Here is a 24,251-nt window from a genome sequence, read left to right as displayed (position 1 = left end):
GACAAACAGTAAACATACAAGTGAATGGCACACCAGGGATGCATGTAAGTGTAAGCAAGAAAAAAATCAACGTAACTAGATTACAAAGTGTAACGCGAATCCTAGTAATAAAATATCGACGCGTAAGATGACGTGAGAGTGACAGGCTGATAAATATATAAATGTATAAATAGACTTATATACACCAATAAACATACTCATAAATATACATAAAAATATATACAGACACATAAGCATAATAATAAATAAAAACAAAATAAAGAAAATAAAAATAATAATAAAAACCCTACCAAGACAATACATACTGGTAAATTGGTGAATTAAATATGTGAAACACCGTGTAACGACAAAAAGAAAACAAGACATGACAAAATGTGGAAATCCACACTAATAAACAACAATAAATAAGTACATAAAACAAAGACAATTATGTTGCTAGGTGTCCAGGAATCTTCATATGATTATACCGACAAGTCTATTGTGCATCATGCAACAGGGCCGGGAGCCAAGAAAAGAGATCCATATAGAAAGCAGATAACAGGACATGACCATATACCCTTAATAAAGAATAAAAAATGATAAATAAAACAAGGACATAAAATCAGATATTTATTAAAAAACCATATACAAGAAAGGAAGAAAATAGCCAGTTAAAAACAACTACAGACAGAAAACAGCATACAATAGAAAAATCTACTAATAAGTATATTGTTAGACCGGTAAAAATGGAACAAAACTATTGTGATCATTAAGACCAAATGGTATAATAGTGTTCAATCTATGTATCCACTTAGTCTCTCTCTGGGCTAGAAGTCTTTTCCAGTTTCCACCACGGGGGCCAATAAAGACGCAATCAATGCCCTTCACCATCAATCCGGTGGAGTCACAATTATGTACGGACTTGAAGTGTCGAGGTATAGGTTTGAGTCTGTTTTCTCTCTGTAGTTGTTTTTAACTGGCTATTTTCTTCCTTTCTTGTATATTGTTTTTTAATAAATATCTGATTTTATGTCCTTGTTTTATTTATCATTTTTTATTCTTTATTAAGGGTATATGGTCATGTCCTGTTATCTGCTTTCTATATGGATCTCTTTTCTTGGCTCCCGGCCCTGTTGCATGATGCACAATAGACTTGTCGGTATAATCATATGAAGATTCCTGGACACCTAGCAACATAATTGTCTTTGTTTTATGTACTTATTTATTGTTGTTTATTAGTGTGGATTTCCACATTTTGTCATGTCTTGTTTTCTTTTTGTCGTTACACGGTGTTTCACATACCGGTATTTAATTCACCAATTTACCAGTATGTATTGGCTTGGTAGGGTTTTTATTATTTTTATTTTCTTTATTTTGTTTTTATTTATTATTATGCTTATGTGTCTATATATATTTTTATGTATATTTATGAGTATATTTATTGGTGTATATAAGTCTATTTATACATTTATATATTTATTAGCCTGTCACTCTCACGTCATCTTACGCGTCGATATTTTATTACTAGGATTCGCGTTACACTTTGTCTTTTCCTCCAGTACCCCAAATAAACAAACTAAAGGATTCAAAGGAACGGGAATATGCACAAGGGAAGTCAGTATCGTAGTTATCTCACTCCAAAATGATTGGATAATTGGACATTCCCAAATCATATGAATAAAGTACGCCTCCATTGCGTGGCATCTTAGACATTCTGAGGAGTCAGACCATCCCATTTTAAATAACCATATTGGAGTTAGATATACTTAATGTAAGATATACATTTGGATCATTTTATTATTAGCCGAAGGAGACACTCCCATTGGGGATTCAAGAAACATCTCCCAATCCTCTTCTTGAATATCAGGAATTAGGAATTTCCATTTTTCTTTACCTGCCAATTCAACGGAATCAGCACCTACAGCCAACATATGTGTGTACAGTGTGGAGATAAGACCACGGGGTCTCTGAGATTTAAGGATCCCTATTAATGGGAAAGATGATATTATTTGACTGGACCTGATCCCGCGTATAAGTGATTGTATTGCCGATCTGAGTTGTAAATAGCGAAAAAATTGGGGTCTCGGAATATTGTATTTAGTTTGTAAGTGTTCAAAAGAAATTAAAGTGCCTTGTTCATATAAATCATTAACTGAAACAACACCATGTGAAATCCAAAATTGTGTAGATGGGTGTTTCAATAGCCCTGGAAAGTACATATTATTCCATAATGGCATTTCGGCTACAATACCATCAAAGTGGGTCACCTTCTTTGCCTGTTTCCAAACCAGCCACGCAAACCGGAGTAATGGTAGTAATCTAGGAGTAGTGGGTCTATCTATTTCAAAAAAACCTATCGGACAATCAGATCTTGCAGCCTGGATTAAATGGTTCTCCGAATTTGGTAAAAGGTTTTCTGGCATCCATTTAGGCCGGTTTCACATTTGCATTTGTGTCCGCAGCGTTTCTACCGCATATATCCGCATGCGTTGTGGATTCCTATATTTAACATTAGGTACGCATGCGTTTGTGATTGTTCGCGTTTTGCCGCGTTTGACGACGCATGCGTCGTTTCGTTGTTTGTGGCTTGGCGTGGAAATGTAACATGTAGTAATTTTTAGAGGCGTCAATTTGCTGCCTGGAAACGCATGCGGTCGATTGCGCAAGGTTTGTGCCAAAAAAACGCATTGCTGTCAATATAAACGCATGCGTTCAGAAGCACATGCGTTTGGTTGTGTTCGTTAACGCATGCGTTTCAATTGAAAAAAACATGTCTAGACACTGATAAGCCACGCCCCACATAATAGGTGATAAAGGGAGGTAGTGGACATTTGCAGGTCACTACTCAGCAGACACTGAAGCAGACGAGACACAGGCTACATCTTGGAGGATAACAAGACCCTGAACAATGTGAGTATATCCTGGCCAATGCCTTTATTTTCTATTTTCTGTCTCTACATGTCCTAATTTCTTGCATTTCTTTCTTTCTACATGCATCAGAATGTCGTCGTCTTCTTCTGATGAGAATCAACGCCCTGGCATGGCCTTCCGTACCGCCACCACCACGATGCAGCAGGACCCTGGCATGGCCTTCCTTTCTACGAGCGCTATGGACTCTGGCATGGCTGCCCACTCTACGAACACAACTACGAGCACTATGGACTGTGATATGGCTGCCCGCTCTATGAGCACAATGGACCCTGGCATGGCCTTCCGCTCTACAAGCACTATGGACTCTGGCATGGCTGCACACTCTACAAGCGCTATGGACTCTGGCATGGCTGCACACTCTACGAGCACTATGGACTCTGGCATGGCTGCACGCTCTACAAGCGCTATAGACTCTGGCATGGCTGCACACTCAACGAGCACTATGGACTCTGGCATGGCTGCACGCTCTATGAACACTATGGACTCTGGCAGGGCTGCACACTCTACGAGCACTATGGACTCTGGCATGGCTGCACGCTCTACGAGCACTATGGACTCTGGCATGGCTGCACGCTCTACGAGCACTATGGACTCTGGCATGGCTGCACGCTCTACGAGCACTATGGACTCTGGCATGGCTGCACGCTCTACGAGCACTATGGACTCTGGCATGGCTGCACCCTCTACGAGCACTATGGACTCTGGCATGGCTGCACGCTCTACGAGCACTATGGACTCTGGCATGGCTGCACACTCTACGAGCACTATGGACTCTGGCATGGCTGCACACTCTACGAGCACTATGGACTCTGACATAGTGCAGCCGGACCCTGACAGGTCACCCACCACCCCGCCATATGATCCCACCAATACTTCCCAGAACCCGTCAATCTAAAAAAAAAAAAACAGAGGACTCTTAGCATTCCTCCCCCTTCACCTCCCAATGTGTCTGTAATGTTAGGTTTGTCTCACCCTTCCAGTGCGTCTCAAGCCTCTCATGTGTCAAGCCCCATCCCCGAACTACCAGACCCCACTAGTTTCATTGCCCCTTCTCCTGTCACTTCTGCGTCGTCCATGGTTAGCCAGGCCTCAGTGCTTCACAACCCCCGTTAACATCACTCAACCCCAAGCCGGCGCAGTTAAATACATTTTTTGGGTTGTTAAAAAAATAAATACAATTTGATTTGCCACAATTATGTTAGGTTTATTGTGTCTATCGTCGCCGGCAACACACACCGTGCGCCAAATAAGAAGCTTCGCCACACACTTAAATTTTGGGCCACATCATATCTCCAGTAGTTATAAAAAAAGACTGCAGCTTAGTGTGTCTTTAGTATAAAGATATGAGGTGGGCCAAAAAATAATAGATGTATTATCTCTATAATCTCTTCTTTCTGCTGTGACTAGTGTTGCAGTCTGAAGAGAAAATGGCGGAAATACAGTGCAGAACTCTACTGAACAGGTCAGGTGTCAAAAAAACTCATTAGTTAGGAAACCTGACCTGGTGAGTAGAGAACTGCCTTGTATAACCTCCGTTTTCTCTTCTGTGTACATAATCTATTACACACAAATTGAAGGGACGATGGTGGTCACACACAGCATATCTATGCTCACCTGCACAGGTGACAGAAATAATGAATTCATGAGGCTGTTATATGTGCATCATGAATTCATTATTTCGGACACCTGACTTAATGAGTATAGATCTTTTTAATGCGACAGTCATTGTCTCTTCAGTCTGTGTCCAGTGGATACTGCAGAACAGAATCAGACGCAATGACGTCACCAAGCTTAAAGCAACATGGCTGACATATCACAAGCAGTATGTGGTCAGTGTTTTATATCAGTATTTGTAAGTCAAAACAAGGAGTGGAACAATTAGAGGCAAATTGTTATTAACATAATAACTAGCACCTCTACCTTTATCACCCACTCCTGGTTTTGGATTACAAATACTGATATTAAATACAGACCAAATACTGCTAGTTTTAGGACAGACTTGGCTTGTAGAGTAAAAACATAGGAGACACGGTCAACACAACCAAAACTAAAGTTTATTAATGAGAAATATTATTATCATTTCAGAAAATTACTTGTACAGATCTAATTACAACAGGACATTTACACAACATTGTCCTGCCATGACACACGCCCAATATCTGAATCAAAAAATGCAGCAAGTTGGTCCCGCATGTGACCAACTGCTGCAGTTGACCGCAGCGGGTGATGCTGGCAATCGGGCAGTGGGTGTGCAACTGGTTCATCCAGTTCAATGTTGGGTTGCTCCTTAGCCATTGTATAATTGTGCAGAACCACACAGGCTTTGACCACCTCGTCGACTGTTTCCACTTTTAGATTTATGGCTGATGCAAGAATGCGACATTTAGAGACCAGAATGCCAAAGGAACGCTCGACTGTTCTTCGGGCCCTGGTCAGTCTGTAGTTAAAGATCCTTCTAGTGTGGTTCAAGTCTCGACTGGAGTATGGCTTGAGTAGGTTTTCACACATCTGGAAGGCCTCATCCCCAACCATAACAAACATTTTTATATCTGCATTTTTGCTGCGGATTTGACTCAATTGAAGTCAGTTTGTGAAAAAAATTGACATGCTGCAGAAACTGCAAATACTCTAAGGAAATTTACTGATCATGTGCACAACACTTCAGCATTGTCATTGAATTAGCTTTTATACGTTGTCCATAGCATTTTTGACCCATTTCCGCGCTGCAAAAATGCAGCGAAAATGCATAAAAAACGCATCGTGTGCACTTAGCTTTAGAGTAAGCCGTGGCTTTAGCGGGAGGTCTTACTTTCATTTAGAAGAATATGTTCAAATTCTGGAGAAATTGTGTGTGGAATGCTAATTCTCTAGTCTACAGCATTTGAAATACAAATGGAGTTTCACTCAAAGCTTTGTGGTAAGGAGATAAATTGCCCTGGATACCATGGCACAATCATATATACAATGGCATGTAAAAGTTTGGGCGCCCCTGGTCAAAATTACTGTTAAGCAAATTGAAGATGAAATGATCTCTAAAAGGCCTAAAGTTAAAGATAATACATTTCCTTTTTTTATTTTTTTTTTAGGGGAAATAATAATAATAAATATATATATTTATATTTAATTCTGGTATGATTTCTGGTCTGATTGGCCTCATCCCAGTCCTCGTATGCATGGTCCCATTCTTATTCTGATATGATTGATTGGCCCCATCCTGTTCCTGGTATGATTGATTGGCCCATCCCGTTCCTGGTATAATTAATTGGCCCCATCCCGTTCCTGGTATAATTGATTGCCCCATCCCGTTCCTGGTATAATTGATTGCCCCATCCTGTTCCTGGTATAATTAATTGCCCCATTCCGTTCCTGGTATACATGGCCCCATCCAGTTCCTGGTATGATCTATTGGCCCTATCCAGTTCCTGGTATGATTGATTGGCCCCATCCCCTCTAGCTGTGGTGAGGAGGTGGAGGAGCGGTATCGGTGGAGCAGCGGGTCACAGAGGCAGGAGCCGGCGGGTACGGCTAACTCCTGTGCCCGCTGCTAAAGAGAAATTAATATGCACTGCATTCCACGCCCATTGGCATGGAGGGCAATGAATATTCATTTCTTCCTGGTATGTTTGATTGGCTCCATCTCCTTGCTGGTATGATTTGGCCCCATCCCAGTCCTGGTATCCATGCCCCCATCAGAAAAGATTAAAAAAAAACCTTTTCTCTTACCTTCCTCCTCTCCCTCGCTCTTGCAGCATCCTGCTCCGGTGCCAGCAACTGCTTAATGCTTGTAAGCAGTACATGGCAGGGACGTCATGCGCTGCTGACAAGCAGAATATAGCTGCAAAAATACTCACCGGGTGTTCATCAGAGATCGTGGTGAGTATCCATTCTTCAGTAGCGTGCACTGTCTGCCGACTGCTTTCTGCTGCTGCCGGCGGTTACATGTGCCGATACTATTATGAATATTCATTTCTCTCACCTGTTGAGTATTTTCGGCCGCTGTGCTCTGCTTATGAGCAGCGCATGATGTCCCTGCCATGCGCTTCTTACAAACATTAAGCAGCTGCTGGCATCGGAGCAGGATGCTGCGACTGCGAGGGAGCTGAGGAAGTTAAGAGTAAAGGTTTTTTTTTTTTAATCTTTTCTGATGGGGCCATGGATACCAATGTTGACCTCAGTGTGAATAAGGGCAGACAAAAAGGACTGGGCCCAACTAGTGAAACACCAGACTGGGGAAGCCTTATATATAGTCTTTATAATAATAATAATAATAATAATTTTATTTATATAGCGCCAACATATTCCGCAGCGCTTTACAAATTATAGAGGGGACTTGTACAGACAATAGACATTACAGCATAACAGAAATACAGTTCAAAACCGATACCAGGAGGAGTGAGGGCCCTGCTCGCGAGCTTACAAACTATGGGGAAAAGGGGAGACACGAGAGTTGGATGGTAACAATTGCTTTAGTTATTCGGACCAGCTATAGTGTAAGGCTCAGGTGTTCATGTAAAGCTGCATGAACCAGTTTACTGCCTAAGTTTGTAGCAGTACAGACACAGAGGGCTAATACTGCATAAAGTGTATGAGAACATGATGCGAGGAACCTTTTTTTTTTTTTTTTTTTTTTTTTATTATAAATAGGCCACACAGGGATCGTTAGGTTAATGCATTGAGGCGGTAGGCCAGTCTGAACAAATGAGTTTTTAGGGCACGCTTAAAACTGTGGGGATTGGGGATTAATCGTATTAACCTAGGTAGTGCATTCCAAAGAATCGGCGCAGCACGTGTAAAGTCTTGGAGACGGGAGTGGGAGGTTCTGATTATTGAGGATGCTAACCTGAGGTCATTAGCGGAGCGGAGGGCACGGGTAGGGTGGTAGACTGATACCAGGGAGGAGATGTAGGGTGGTGCTGAGCCATGGAGTGCTTTGTGGATGAGGGTAGTAGTTTTGTACTGGATTCTGGAGTGGATGGGTAGCCAGTGTAATGACTGGCACAGGGTAGAGGCATCGGTGTAACGGTTGGTGAGGAATATGATCCTGGCTGCAGCATTCAGGACAGATTGGAGCGGGGAGAGTTTTGCAAGAGGGAGACCGATTAGTAGAGAGTTACAATAGTCCAGACGAGAATGAATAAGTGAAACAGTCAGAGTTTTTGCAGAGTCGAAATTAAGAAAAGGGCGAATTCTAGAAATGTTTTTGAGATGCAGGTAAGAAGAGCGAGCCAGTGATCGGATGTAGGGGGTGAATGAAAGGTCAGAATCAAGGATGACCCCAAGGCAGCGGGCATGTTGCTTTGGAGTAATGGTGGAACCGCACACGGAGATGGCAATGTCAGGCAAAGCTCTTTAGCTCAGAAACTGTCCCTATCATAGTTACCTTGACGCGGTGGGATGGCTTTTGTGCTATTTTTTGATAACACAGTTTTTAGTAATACTGTTTTTTTATTTAAATGCATGTTTGCTTTTTTACTTAGTTACATCAGGGTTTTTGCTTACTTTTTTCTCTTGTAGGTTTAACCCCTTCCCGACCCATGACGCCACGTAGGCGTCATGAAAGTCGGTGCCAATCTGACCCATGACGCCTATGTGGCGTCATGGAAAGATCGCGTCCCTGCAGATCCGGTGAAAGGGTTAACTCCCATTTCACCCGATCTGCAGGGACAGGGGGAGTGGTAGTTTAGCCCAGGGGGGGTGGCTTAACCCCCCCCCCCCCCCCCGTGGCTACGATCGCTCTGATTGGCTGTTGAAAGTGAAACTGCCAATCAGAGCGATTTGTAATATTTCACCTATTATAACTGGTGAAATATTACAATCCAGCCATGGCCGATGCTGCAGTATCATCGGCCATGGCTGGAAACACTAATGTGCCCCCTCCCCACCCCACCGATCGCCCCCCCAAGCCATCGATCTGTCCGGTACACTGCTCCGGCTCCCCTCCGTCCTGTGCGCCGCTCCCCCCGTGCTCTTGTCCGCTCCCCCCGTGCTCCAATCACCCTCCCCGTGCTCCAATCACCCCCCCTGCACTCCGATCCACCCACCCCCGTGCTCCGTTCCACCCCCCGTGCTTCGTTCACCCCCCCCGTGCTCCGTTCCACCCCCCCGTGCTCCGTTCCACCCCTCCCGCGCTCCGATCCACCCCCCCATGCCCCGATCCCCCCGTACTCCCCCCCCACCTCATCATACTTACCGATCCTGCCGGGGTCCGTCCGTCTTCTCCCTGGGCGCCGCCATGTTCCAAAATGGCGGGCGCATGCGCAGTGCGCCCGCCGAATCTGCCGGCCGGCAGATTCGTTCCAAAGTGCATTTTGATCACTGAGATAGATTATATTTCAGTGATCAAAATAAAAAAAATAATAAATGACCCCCCCCCCCCCCCCCTTTGTCACCCCCATAGGTAGGGACAATAAAAAAATAAAGAATTTTTTTTTTCCACTAATATTAGAATAAGGTTAGGGTTAGGGCTAGGGTTAGGGTTTCGGTATGTGCACACGTATTCTGGTCCTCTGCGGATTTTTCAGCTGCGGATTTGATAAATCCGCAGTGCTAAACCGCTGCGGATTTATGGCGGATTTACCGCGTTTTTTCTGCACATTTCACTGCGGTTTTACAACTGCGATTTTCTATTTGAGCAGTTGTAAAACCGCTGCGGAATCCGCACAAAGAAGTGACATGCTGCGGAATGTAAACCGCTGCGTTTCCGTGCAATTTTTCCGCAGCATGTGTACAGCGATTTTTGTTTCCCATAGGTTTACATTGAACTGTATCTCATGGGAAACTGCTGCGGATCCGCAGCGTTTTCCGCAGCGTGTGCACATGCCTTTAGAATTAGGCTATGTGCACACGGTGCGGATTTGGCTGCAGATCCGCAGCGGATTGGCCGCTGCAGATTCGCAGCAGTATTCCATCAGGTTTACAGTACCATGTAAACCTATGGAAAACCAAATCCGCTGTGCCCATGGTGCGGAAAATACCGCGCGGAAACACTGCGTTGTATTTTCCGCAGCATGTCAATTCTTTGTGCGGATTCCGCAGCGTTTTACACCTGTTCCTCAATAGGAATCCACAGGTGAAATCCGCACAAAAAACGCTGGAAATCCGCGGTAAATCCACAGGTAAAACGCAGTGCCTTTTACCCGCGGATTTTTAAAAAATGATGCTGAAAAATCTCACACGAATCCGCAACGTGGGCACATAGCCTTAGGGTTAGGGTTGGAATTAGGGTTATGGTTAGGGTTGTGATTAGAGTTATGGCTACAGTTGGGATTAGGGTTAGGGGTGTGTTGGGGTTAATGTTGGAGGTAGAATTGAGTGGTTTCCACTGTTTAGGCACATCAGGGGTCTCCAAACGCAACATGGCGCCACCATTGATTCCAGCCAATCTTGTATTCAAAAAGTCAAATGGTGCTCCCTCAATTCCGAGCCCCGACATGTGCCCAAACAGTGGTTTACCCCCACATATGGGGTACCAGCATACTCAGGATAAACTGCGCAACAATTACTGGGGTCCAATTTCTCCTGTTACCCTTGTGAAAATAAAAAAATGCTTGCTAAAACATCATTTTTGAGGAAAGAAAAATGATTTTTTATTTTCACGGCTCTGCGTTGTAAACGTCTGTGAAGCACTTGGGGGTTCAAAGTGCTCACCACATATCTAGATAAGTTCCTTGGGGGGTCTAGTTTCTAAAATGGGGTCACTTGTGGGGGGTTTCTACTGTTTAGGCACATCAGGGGCTCTGCAAACGCAACGTGACGCCCACAGAGCATTCCATCAAAGTCTGCATTTCAAAACGTCACTACTTCAATTCCGAGCCCCGGCATGTGCCCAAACAGTAGTTTACACCCACATATGGGGTATCACCGTACTCATGAGAAACTGGACAACAAATATTTGGGTCAAATTTCTCCTGTTACCCTTGGGAAAATTAAAAAATTCTGGGCTAAATAATTATTTTTGAAGAAAGAAAACGTATCTATTATTTTCACGGCTCTGCATTATAAACTTCTGTGAAGCACTTGGGGGTTCAAAGTGCTCACCACACATCTAGATAAGTTCCTTTCGGGGTCTAGTTTCCAAAATGGGGTCACTTGTGGGGGGTTTCTACTGTGAAGCCACATCAGGGGCTCTGCAAACGCAAAGTGACGCCCACAGAGCATTCCATCAAAGTCTGCATTTCAAAATGTCACTACTTCACTTCCGAGCCCCGGCATGTGCCCAAACAGTGGTTTACCTCCACATATGGGGTATCAGCGTACTCAGGAGAAACTGGACAACAACTTTTGGGGTAAAATTTCTCCTGTTACCCTTGGGAAAATAAAAAATTGCAGGCTAAAAGATCATTTTTGAGAAAATGATTTTTTTTTTTTATTTTCATGGCTCTGCGTTATAAACTTCTGTGAAGCACTTGGGGGTTCAAAGTCCTCACCACACATCTAGATTAGTTCCTTTGGGGGTCTAGTTTCCAAAATGGGGTCATTTCTGGGGGATCTCCAATGTTTAGGCACACAGGGGCTCTCCAAACGTGACATGGTGTCCGCTAATGATTGGAGCTAATTTTCCATTTAAAAAGCCAAATGGCGTGCCTTCCCTTCCGAGCCCTGCCGTGCGCCCAAACAGTGGTTTACCCCCACATATGGGGTATCAGCGTACTCAGGACAAACTGGACAACAACATTTGGGGTCCAATTTCTCCTATTACCCTTGGCAAAATAGGAAATTCCAGGCTAAAAAATCATTTTTGAGGAAAGAAAAATTATTTTTTATTTTCATGGCTCTGCGTTATAAACTTCTGTGAAGCACCTGGGGGTTTAAAGTGCTCAATATGCATCTAGATAAGTTCCTTGGGGGGTCTAGTTTCCAAAATGGGGTCACTTGTGGGGGAGCTCCAATGTTTAGGCACACAGGGGCTCTCCAAACGCGACATGGTGTCCGCTAACAATTGGAGCTAATTTTCCATTCAAAAAGTCAAATGTCGCGCCTTCCCTTCCGAGCCCTGCCGAGTGCCCAAACAGTGGTTTACCCCCACATATGAGGTATCGGCGTACTCGGGAGAAATTGCCCAACAAATTTTAGGATCCATTTTATCCTATTGCCTATGTGAAAATGAAAAAATTGAGGCGAAAATAATTTTTTGGTGAAAAAAAAGTACTTTTTCATTTTTACAGATCAATTTGTGAAGCACCTGAGGGTTTAAAGTGCTCACTAGGCATCTAGATAAGTTCCTTGGGGGGTCTAGTTTCCAAAGTGGGGTCACTTGTGGGGGAGCTCCAATGTTTAGGCACACGGGGGCTCTCCAAACGCGACATGGTGTCCACTAACGATGGAGATAATTTTTCATTCAAAGAGTCAAATGGCGCTCCTTCCCTTCCGAGCCTTAAGGTACCGTCACACTAAGCGATGCTGCAGCGATACCGACAAAGATCCGGATCGCTGCAGCGTCGCTGTTTGGTCGCTGGAGAGCTGTCACACAGACAGCTCTCCAGCGACCAACGATGCCGGTAACCAGGGTAAACATCGGGTTACTAAGCGCAGAGCCGCGCTTAGTAACCCGATGTTTACCCTGGTTACCATCGTTAAAGTAAAAAAACAAACACTACATACTTACCTACCGCTGTCTGTCCTCGGCGCTCTGCTTCTCTGGTCTGGCTGTGAGCACAGCGGCCGGAAAGCAGAGCGGTGACGTCACTGCTCTGCTTTCCGGCTGCCTGGCGCTTCACAGCCAGACCAGAGAAGCAGAGCGCCGAGGACAGACAGCGGTAGGTTAGTATGTAGTGTTTGTTTTTTCACTTTAACGATGGTAACCAGGGTAAACATCAGGTTACTAAGCGCGGCCCTGCGCTTAGTAACCCGATGTTTACCCTGGTTACCAGCGAAGACATCGCTGAATCGGTGTAACACACACCGATTCAGCGATGTCTGCGGGAGAGGATTCTGATCGCTGCTGCGTGTCACACTGGACGATATCGCTAGCCAGGACGCTGCAACGTCACGGATCGCTAGCGATATCGTCTAGTGCAGGGGTCCCCAACTCCAGTCCTCAAGGCCCACCAACATGTCATGTTTTCAGGATTTCCTTAGTCTTGCCCAGGTAATAATTGCATCACCTGTGCAATGCAAAGGAAATCCTGAAAACATGACCTGTTGGTGGGCCTTGAGGACTGGAGTTGGGGACCTCTGGTCTAGTGTGACGGTACCTTTACCATGTGCCCAAACAGTGGTTTACCCCCACATGTGAGGTATTGGTGTACTCAGGAGAAATTGCCCAACAAATTTTAGGATCCATTTTATCCTGTTGTCCATGTGAAAATGAAAAAATTGAGGCTAAAAGAATTTTTTTGTGAAAAAAAAGTACTTTTTCATCTTTACGGATCAATTTGTGAAGTACCTGGGGGTTCAAAGTGCTCACTATGCATCTAGATAAGTTCCTTGGGGTGTCTAGTTTCCAAAATGGGGTCACTTGTGGGGGAGCTCCAATTTTTAGGCACACGGGGGCTCTCCAAACGTGACATGGTGTCCGCTAAAGAGTGGAGCCAATTTTTCATTCAAAAAGTCAAATGGCGCTCCTTCCCTTCCAAGCCCTGCCGTGCGCCCAGACAGTGGTTTACCCCCACATATGAGGTATCAGCGTACTCAGGACAAATTGGACAACAACTTTCGTGGTTCAGTTTCTCCTTTTACCATTGGGAAAATAAAAAAATTGTTGCTAAAAGATAATTTTTGTGACTAAAAAGTTAAATGTTCATTTTTTCCTTCCATGTTGCTTCTGCTGCTGTGAAGCACCTGAAGGGTTAATAAACTTCTTGAATGTGGTTTTGAGTACCTTGAGGGGTGCAGTTTTTAGAATGGTGTCACTTTTGGGTATTTTCAGCCATATAGACCCCTCAAACTGACTTCAAATGTGAGGTGGTCCCTAAAAAAAGTGGTTTTGTAAATTTTGTTGTAAAAATGAGAAATCGCTGGTCAAATTTTAACCCTTATAACTTCCTAGCAAAAAAAAATTTTGTTTCCAAAATTGTGCTGATGTAAAGTATACATGTGGGAAATGTTATTTATTAACTATTTTGTGTCACACAACTCTGGTTTAACCGAATAAAAATTCAAAATGTGAAAATTGCGAAATTTTCAAAATTTTTGGCAAATTTCCGTTTTTATCACAAATAAACGCAGAATTTATTGACCTAAATTTACCACTAACATGAAGCCCAATATGTCGCGAAAAAACAATCTCAGAACCGCTAGGATCCGTTGAAGCGTTCCTGAGTTATTACCTCATATAGGGACACTGGTCAGAATTGCAAAAAACGGCAAGGTCTTTAAGGTCAAAATAGGCTGGGTCATGAAGGGGTTAAATGAAAAAACAAATAGTATAAATAATTTTTATTTAGAATGTACAAACCACACCAAAAATAACACTAGATAAAAACATTTGAGAGCAATGTTTAAAAGAAACACAGATCATGCTCCAAAAGGCCCCATTGACAATAAGGTCTTCATAATATCCTGCCAAACATTGTCAATTTACCTCGAGATATTCATAGATATTGAGTAGAACAATCCAAACCATCCAGAGCTCCTGAACTAATGTCTAAATATATTCTGTTATATAAACTCTAAAATGATGTTATATTCACAGGAGATAGGTAAGCAATGAAAAAAACACTCAATGGTGTGAATGGAGCCCCAACAAAAAATACAAACAGTATGATTAGCTTAATGTTGACTAAATACGAGATGATAAAAAAAGAGGGTAGACGAAAAAATAGAGCCTGTGTATCAGGGCACATGTTAGAATGATAGCCTGCAATAAAGCCACATAACATTGTCATCAAAACCTACCACAATGGAATGCCCATAGTCTAAGACCAGTTCACTATTCTAATTTGTCATAAGGAGCCAAAATGAAACACCCGACGCGTGTCGCCACTGCCGTGGCTTCCTCAGGGATCGGTAGTCAATATCCCTGTATATCGCGAGGTAAATGCGCAATATTTGGCAAGTTATTATGAAAACCTTATTGTCAATGGGGCATGATCTGTGTTTCTTTGAAACATTGTTTTTAAATGTTTTTGTCTAGTGTTATTTTTGGTGTGGTTTGTACATTCTGAAAAAAAAATTATCTTTACTGTTTATTTTTTCATTTGTAGTGACTTGAAGTGTTGATTTTTGGATTGTGGAGATTAGTCTGTATACTCGTTTTACCATGTTATTTCCCCTATTTAATATTAGTGTACAACTATTGCCATATTTATCTTTCCTGTGTCGCTCTTCTCCATCTTTTTGTTTTCTGTTAGGTGATCAGGCCAAAGTGTTGTCTGCTAAGCCAGCCGAAAGTGTAATTTGCAGATGAAAAACTATTTTCTCCCCTTATCAGTTTTTTGTTAAACATTCAAAACTCCCGAAGGCTCCTTGTTTAAGGACAAAGCCTACTAATTGGGTTGAAAGTTTTTCTTTCTTCCTTTAGACATATTTGCACACAGCCACCTGATCATTTCTGGACACAACTTATGCACAAAAAAGTCTGCAAAACAATTTTATTTGAATGAAAACCTTGCTTTACTTTTCTGTCCATTGTTTAGGAGTAGCTGTGAGAAACAAGTGGTCTTGATGGAAACGCTTCACAATTTGTTCAAGAGTGAAGATCTGCTTTCGAATATGACTCGGCTGTCTTTTGTTGATCACTGCCTACTGAATCTTTTGTGGAGCTGCAGTTCGGATGCATTGAAAGATTTTTTCAGCAAAATCATTAATTTTTCCATGGATGTTCTCAAGAGCAGATTCACCAAGGTATCAAGTTACACATGTACCAGTATTTTAAATAGCCTATTACTTATCGTTAACCACTTTTGGATGTTTTCCTCAAGTAAAATCGATACTTGTGTCTAAATTGCCATCATAATTTTTCTTTTGGAAGATGCAGTTACAGACCAAGGTGTTCCTACATCTAATATGTATTGCTAACTTCATGTTTAGTGCCAGAGGTCTTAGATCTCTTCATAGATTTGATGTCATCTACTTTCCATTAAACACTTTTCACACTTTTTGAAGCATTGGATTTTTCTGTTTCATAAATGTAGTCAATGCACAATAGCTATTCCCATAATTAACAATTGTGTGTGCCTTTATTGGACTTTGAAATGGGCTCCTATCAATATATATTTTGTGCATAACACAATCCAGAATACACTGGATAAACTGACATGGTGTCAAGTAATAACATTCTAGACCTGAGTCTTTTAGGGATTAGTCCTATCTCGTAAAGTCATAAAAGCGAATTGTAGCAGGGTCCATTTCCCTGTGCAGGGAAAACTTTAAAGTTTCTGTGTGTAGCTAGAGTGTTGTTGTCTCAGCTTGCTTTATTGTATTTTCACTTCGACTTGTCCTGAAGAAGAAGTTGGAGTGACTTTGACATTAAACCAAGATTTCATATTCCATTGTGGCTTGTCATTAATCCAGCAGCGTGGGATTCTTCCATTGCCCTTGGCAGACTTTAATACTGTTTGTTGAGGACTCCTACTGTCTCTCCTGTACCTTTTGGGTAATGCTGTGTAATTTCCACCACTGGATCAGCACCCTTTGTTAGGGTTCATGCTGTGATGATGGTATAACTACCCTCAGGTATCTGCAGACCATCAATGTCTTCAGTGCTGACCACTAAAGCGATCATCTGAATGTCATCACTGTAAGACAACTAGCAAAGACTAGAGGGAGTTCATGGCTGATTTACCTGCTGAGTATAAGTTTTAAAATATTTTTGGACAATCCTTATAATTTAGTGAACCTTTAATTTTCTAAGTTTTTAGATCTGGCAAATGAAATATTTATCTATGGACAATTACCGTCTGGCAGTAGAAGCTTACAGACACAATTAAAAATTGGAAACCATACTTGGTTTTTAGATTTTTCGGCAATGTTTTTTCAAGTGCTTTGATAGTCTATTTAGTACATACCAAAATTCACAATTTGGTTCCAGTTATTGTATGATCTTTTTGTTTTTTATTGTGGCTTTTTCCTAGAATTCAGAAACCGCTTTTGACACTCAGCTTACAAAGAAAATTGGTTACTACAAGATGCTGGAAGTTCTTTATTTACGGCTTTCTAAGGATGAAATTTATTCCAAAGAATCCAGAATAAATCACGCATTTGAAGGGACAGTGAATGTTGATGAAAAACTGCTTACAAAGACATTATTGAAGTATGTGATGGTTAATAGCTCCAATCGCTGCTGTTAAAGGGAGACTCCAGCTATGTAATTAAGCCGGCATCTTTCCTGTGTGATGTGGGCTTTGCTCCTGATCCTGCTCCAAACACCCTCACATGCTTAATGGCGTAATGGAGGGCTAAGGGAATAACATTACATTCCTTAATTGCTTTTCAGGTTAATATAAACAGTGATTCACAAACCGCTGCTTATATTTGCTTAAAGGGAACATGATGTCTGATACGTGCTGCCTGGTACCGGCAGACACTGGCTGCATGATTTCAGCCTTATTCTGATATAGTTACATAGTTGCATAGGTTGAAGAAAGACCTAGGTCCATGAAGTTCAACCTGCTGCTTTGTTTGAGAAAAACCTACTTTAAAATTAGGCCAATCAGATGGGTATCCGACGGCTTCTCGCTTCCCACTGCCAGTGACTGACAGGTGTCCCCCTCCGTATGTGTGCAGCAAGACTAGTCTCCTGTGCCACTCAGTCCCCAGCCTGCAGTTAAAGGGCATCCTTCTCTGAATCACTACAGCGTTTCAAAGTTATACATACAGTACCGACCAAAAGTTTGGACACACCTTCTCATTTAAAGTTTTTTCTGTATTTTCATGACTATGAAAATTGTACATTCACACTGAAGACATCAAGAGTATGAATTAACACATGTGGAATTATATACTTAAGAAAAAAGTGTGAAACAACTGAAATTATGTCTTATATTCTAGGTTCTTCAAAGTACCGTATATACTCGAGTATAAGCCGAGATTTTCAGCCCATTTTTTTGGGCTGAAAGTCCCCCTCTCGGCTTATACTCGAGTCATACCCAGGGGTCGGCAGGGAAGGGGGAGCGGGGGCTGTCTAATTATACTCACCTGCTCCTGGTGCGGTCCCTGCACGTCTTTTCCGCGGCGCTGATAGCTTCTTCCTGTGCTGAGCGGTAACATGGTACCGCGCGTTACAGTAATGAATATGCGGCTCCACCTCCCATAGAGGTGGAGCCGCATATTCATTACTGTAATGAGCGGTAACGGTGACCGCTCAGTACAGGAAGAAGCTGCCGGCGCCAGGGAACAGACGTGCAGGGACCGCACCAGGAGCAGATGAGTGTAACGGGGAGGGGAGCGCTGCGCTGCACGATATTCACCTGCTCCTCGTTCCGGCGCCGCTCCGACTTCAGCTGTGACGCACAGGTCAGAGGGTGCAGTGACGTGGCTAGTGCGTGCCCTCTGCCTGAACGTCAGTGCAGGAGACGCTGAAGACGGAGTGGTGCCGGAACGAGGAGCAGGTGAATATTGAAAGTGCCGCGGGCCTGAGCGACGGAGGTGTGAGTATGTGACTTTTTTATTTTTTTATCGCAGCAACAGCAAATGGGGCAAGTGTCTGTATGGAGCATCCATGGGGACATAACAATTGTGCAGCACTATATGGGGCCATAAGGTTTGTGCAGCACTGTATGGGGCCATAACGTTTGTGCAGCACTATATAGGGCCATAACGTTTGTGCAGCACTGTATGGGGCCATAACGTTTGTGCAGCACTATTTGGGGCAAGTGTCTGTATGCGGTCATAATGTTTGTGCAGCACTGTATGGGGCCATAATGTTTGAGCAGCACTATATGGGGCAAGTGTCTGTATGGGGCCATGATCAACGTTTGTGCTGCACTATATGGGGCAAATATCTTTATGGGGCATCTAATGGGGCCATAATCAACATTTGTGCAGCATTATATTGAGCAAATGTGTCTATGGAGCATCTTATGGGGCCATTATTAACCTTTATGCGGGATTATATGGGGCATATTTTAATATCGAGCATCTTATGGGCCCATCATTAACTTTATGGGGCTCCTGATTCAATATGGATATTCAAAAACACTTAACCTACTGATGTCTCTATTAATTTTACTTTTATTGGTATATATTTTTACTTTTGATATTTACTGGTAGCTGCTGCATTTCCCACACTAGGCTTATACTCGAGTCATTAAGTTTTCCCAGTTTTTCGTGGCAAAATTTGGGGGGGGGGGGTCGGCTTATACTCGGGTCGGCTTACACTCAAGTATATACAGTAGCCACCTTTTGCTTTGATGACTGCTTTGCACACTCTTGGCATTCTCTTGATGAGCTTCAAGAGGTAGTCACCGGGAATGGTCTTCCAACAATGTTGAAGGAGTTACCAGAGATGCTTAGTACTTGTTGGCCCTTTTGCCTTCACTCTGCGGTCCAGCTCACCTGAAACCATCGCGATTGGGTTCAGGTCTGGTGACTGTGGAGGCCAGGTCATCTGGCGTACCACCCCATCACTCTCCCTCTTGGTCAAATAGCCCTTACACAGCCTGGAGGTGTATTTGGGGTCATTGTCCTGTTGAAAAATAAATGATGGTCCAACTAAACGCAAAATGGATGGAATTGCATGCCGCTGCAAGATGCTGTGGTAGCTGCTGGTTCAGTATGCCTTCAATTTTGAATAAAGCCCCAACAGTGTCACCAGCAAAGCACCCCCACACCATCAAACCACGTCCTCCATGCTTCACGGTGGAAACCAGGCATGTAGAGTCCATCCGTTCACCTTTTCTGCGTTGCACAAAGACACGGTGGTTGGAACCAAAGATTTCAAATTTTGACTCCTCAGACCAAAGCACAGATTTCCACTGGTCTAATGTCCATTCTTTGTGTTTTTTAGCCCAAACAAGTCTCTTCTGCTTGTTGCCTGTCCTTAGCAGTGGTTCCCTAGCAGCTATTTTACCATGAAGGCCTGCTGCACAAAGTCTCCTCTTAACAGTTGTTGTAGAGATGAGTCTGCTGCTAGAACTCTGTGTGGCATTGACCTGGTCTCTAAACTGAGCTGCTGTTAACCTGTTATTTCTGAGGCTGGTGACTCGGACAAACTTATCCTAAGAAGCAGAGGTGACTCTTGGTCTTCCTTTCCTGGGGCGGTCCTCATGTGAGCCAGTTTCTTTGTAGCGCTTGATGTTTTTTTGCCACTGCACTTGGGGACACTTTAAAAGTTTTCCCAATTTTTCGGACTGACTGACCTTCATTTCTTAAAGTAACGATGGCCACTCTGCTTTCTTTATTTAGCTGCTTTTTTCTTGCCATAATACAAATTCTAACTGTCTATTCAGTAGGACTATCAGCTGTGTATCCACCAGACTTCTGCACAACACAACTAATGGCCCCAACCCCATTTATAAGACAAGAAATCCCACTTATTAAACCTGACAGGTCACACCTGTGGAGTGAAAACCATTCCCGGTGACTACCTCTTGAAGCTCAACAAGAGAATGCCAAGAGTGTGCAAAGCAGTCATCAAAGCAAAAGGTGGCTACTTTGAAGAACCTAGAATATAAGACATAATTTCAGTTGTTTCACACTTTTTTGTAAAGTATATAATTCCACATGTGTTAATTCATAGTTGTGTTGCCTTCAGTGTGAATGTACAATTTTCATAGTCATGAAAGTACAGACAAATCTTTAAATGAGAAGGTGTGTCCAAACTTTTGGTCGGTACTGTACATGGCTGAAATCATACAGTCGGTCTCTGATGTCACATTACACAGCGTCTGTGGAGAGGGCAGGACACCAATATGCAGCTTTTTAGTAAGTTTAATAGCTTATGCCAGGGCTGAATTCACAGTTACACCGGTCAGTACGGCTATATAATTTCCCCCGTGCCTCTGCTGTTCTGTCTGTGAGCTACCTAAGGAAAGAAGAGCCGGGATCCATTGTCTGTGAATGTACCCTCTATGTGAAATATAACAACTTGTCTCCAAGCACGATGTCAGAGTCAAGTACAGAGATAGACCCTGAAGAGGATAAAACAGGTGAAAATGCAGAATGCAAGTCACAAATTATCTTATTCCCCTTATACACACATCACACCCTTTTCTCTTACTTTAGGTATAGTTACAATGATAGCTGCTTTACGAAAACCTTTTTTTTGTTTAATATGTTTTTTTTTTGTGTGTACAGATCATGTTACGATGCATATACAGAGAACATGTCTGGGGAAACCCAACTACTGGAGAAGAGGAGACCGTATCATTGTGCTGCGTATAACTGTGCTATAGCAATTGGCTCCTGCACTTTCACCGAGAGTAAATTCTATCATGGATTTCTCTTCACAGAAAAGAAAGAAAAGGTAATTGTCCATAAATGCCTAGAGTTATTAGATTGGGTGCATTAGCGATAATGTAGCACTTGTATGAAATAAAGTGTTTGTTGGAAAGATGTATATCTATTATTTTAAGACCTGCGTAATGGGTCAGAGAGTTCACCCTGTAAAGCATCTATAACATTTTTAACTGCTGTAACTACTAATTTTATCAAAAAACAACTATTAAAACACTGCAGCCATTTTAAAGGGAATCTGTCACCAGAAAAAAAAACGCTGTTAACCTGCAGATATGGGGTTAATCTACAGATGCGTTACTAACCTGCCCGGTGCCTGCACTTAGCCGAACGCTGTGGGGAGAAAATTAACTTTATTCTTCCCTGCAGCGTTCAGGTTTTAGTCACGGGAGCAGCGCTGACAGGGGGTTCAATCACTGTTCTGAGAATACAGGTCAGCGGCTGTAATCCCGCCCTGTCTGACACTCACTCTGCATTGTTGCCGGGGGCGCAATAACAGCGTATACAGCGGTGACTGAATCCGAACGCTGCCGGGGGGAATAAACTTACTAAGTGCAGGCCCTGGGCATGTTAGTAATGCTATTGCCTGCAGATTAACCCCATATCTGCAGATTAATAGTGTTTTTTTCTAATGACAGGTTCCCTTTAAAGAGTAACTAAACTTTCATTGTTTAACCCCTTACCGACATATACTAAACCAACAAGACAAAGCTGCGCTCTGTAGCGCTATAGCATGCAAACATGAAAACTATGAAGCTTGAATTGCATTACTGCTCTAGAAAATAGGAAAAATTGAGACTACCTAGCGCATAAATTGGCCAATTCTTGTGTACCCAACAGCCACGATAATGAGATTCTCGTTAATGGGACCTATCCTATTGGTACACCTCTTATGAGCTGATTTATATATTTATATTGGTAGGCATTTGAGTCATTCCTAGGATGATCAGCTCATCCTATAAAATCTAAGAGATACTACATAAGCTTGATGTTTGTAATATAGTTGTATTAACTTATTGTCTGAAGGAGAGTCAAATAAATGCGATTCTATCAAATCTGAGTTTCTTCTGTTTGATAGGTTTGATTCCAAACCTATCATCTAGTGAGGGAAGGTAACAAGATATTAGTTGTCCACTTGCATGCAATTTTAGCCACAGACTGAAGACAAATCTCCTAATAAAGTGATTTGTAAAGTTTCATAACTTAACATGGAGGACAAGATATATAGGAAAGAAAGTTAGTTACTCTCTAAGGAACCTCTAAGCCCGACATACTTATCTATAGGCTTGGAGGGAACTGCAGTTCTCGGACCGCCACTTGCCCTTTTATTGTGACCGACAATGCGTGCACCACTGAATGCTGCGGTGCGTGGAACAATGACTTGCGTCCTGTGTCAGGATATACTTTCTGAGCAGAGTCAGCATGCTCCAGTTCCACCTACGACAACTGCAGCAGAAGCCCCTGCTGCTCCTGTAATGTATATAGGCCCCCAGCCCTGCTGTAATGTATATAGGGCCCTAGCTCCTCCTGTGATGTATATAGGCCCCAGCTGTAATGTATATAGGCCCCAGCCCCTGCTGTAATGTATATAGGGCCCTAGCCCCTTCTGTGATGTATATACCTCCAGCCCCTCCTATATTGTATATATGTTCCCAGCCCCTCCTGTGATATATATATATATATATATATATATATACATAGGCCCCCAGCCCCTGCTGTAATGTATATAGGGCTCTAGCCCTCCTGTGATGTATATGCCCCAAGCCCTTCCTGTTATGTATATATACCCCCAGCCGCTCCCGTGATGTATACAGGGCCCCAGCACCTCCTGTGATTTTTATAGGCTCCAAGCGCTTCTTGTAATCTATAAGGGCCCCAAGCCCCACCTGTGATGCTTTGATGTATATTTACCTCAAGCCCCTCCTGTGATGTATATATACCTCAAGCCCCTACTTTGACGTTCAGTGGGTACGGAAAGTATTCAAACCCCTTTAAATTTTTCACTCTTTGTTTCATTGCAGTCATTTGGTAAATTCAAAAAAGTTAATTTTTTCTCATTAATATACACTTTGCAAGGGCGTGGCCTAGCATCTGATGTGAGCGGTCGGTCCGCTTCTGGAGCTCCTCCGCTGCGACCCTGCATTTATCCTGAAGATAAGGTCTCTGTGAGAGCTGATAACTGTGTGTCTGAGGGAGGTTACCGGAGGTCAGCCCCGACCTGTGAAGCAGATATGGTCCGGAAAAGGCAGCAGGACGCCAAGGCAGGAGCAGTGACCCTGAACCAAGATGGCGCCGACAGTGTGGAGAGAGCTGAGCGAGCAGACGCTGCAAATGCCTCATATGCAAAGAGGCTAGAAGTGGCTGCTAAGCTCGAAAAGTATGCCTGGGTGGATGGAGCAGGGTAAGAGCTGGCTGAAGAGGAGGAATAGGCTGGAGAGAAAATGAAATTGCAAGGAGAAGGCTCAGAGGATGACACGGTACGGAGGGGGAGGAAGGAAGGCAGGAAAATGATGGTATGGAGCAAGAAGCTGTGGAGGAGCTTATAACAGGGGAACCCACTTTGTGAGACATTTATGATCTGATCAGATCATGCAAAACTGCAATATCAACTCTCACTCGCAGAGTGGATGGGACTATATCAGAAGTAAATACAATAAAGGCAGACGTGACTAAAATGGATGAGAGTGGGTGAGGTGGAGGAGAGAGTAAGTGTGCTGGAGGATCAACTCTCTAAAATGCAGAGGTCCCACACTCCGTGTCTGCAAAAGTGTGCTGCTTTGATTAATAATGTGAGACTAGTGGGTATCCCTGAGAAGACTGAAGGAAATGACACTACAAAATTTATTGAAAAATGGCTCCAGGACAAGATAGGCGCTGACAACCTGTCTAAGTTATTTGCGGTGGAAAGGGCGCACCGCGTTCCTCTGAAACCTCTCCCACCGGGTTCCCCCCCTCGCATTATCCTTGCTAGGATTCTGAACTATAGGGACAGAGATGCCATATTGAGG

At 43.1% G+C, this 24,251-nt stretch overlaps 1 protein-coding gene across 1 annotated transcript in view; it reads left to right on the top strand.

The window, feature by feature from the left end:
• PRKDC (protein kinase, DNA-activated, catalytic subunit) overlaps positions 1-24,251 on the top strand; it is a 448,603-nt gene that overhangs the window by 229,160 nt on the left and 195,192 nt on the right. The window contains exons 41-43 of the mRNA XM_069731310.1: positions 15,486-15,693; positions 16,923-17,101; positions 21,085-21,253. Of these exons, the coding sequence (XP_069587411.1) occupies positions 15,486-15,693; positions 16,923-17,101; positions 21,085-21,253 (556 nt within the window). The remainder of the gene's footprint in view (positions 1-15,485; positions 15,694-16,922; positions 17,102-21,084; positions 21,254-24,251) is intronic.

The sequence above is a fragment of the Ranitomeya imitator genome, chromosome 6 (genome assembly GCF_032444005.1).
Source record: "Ranitomeya imitator isolate aRanImi1 chromosome 6, aRanImi1.pri, whole genome shotgun sequence".
NCBI classification, from domain to species: Eukaryota; Metazoa; Chordata; class Amphibia; order Anura; family Dendrobatidae; genus Ranitomeya; species Ranitomeya imitator.
The sequence above is the reverse complement of the archived record's forward strand: the minus strand, read 5'-3'. Positions and strand labels throughout refer to the sequence as shown.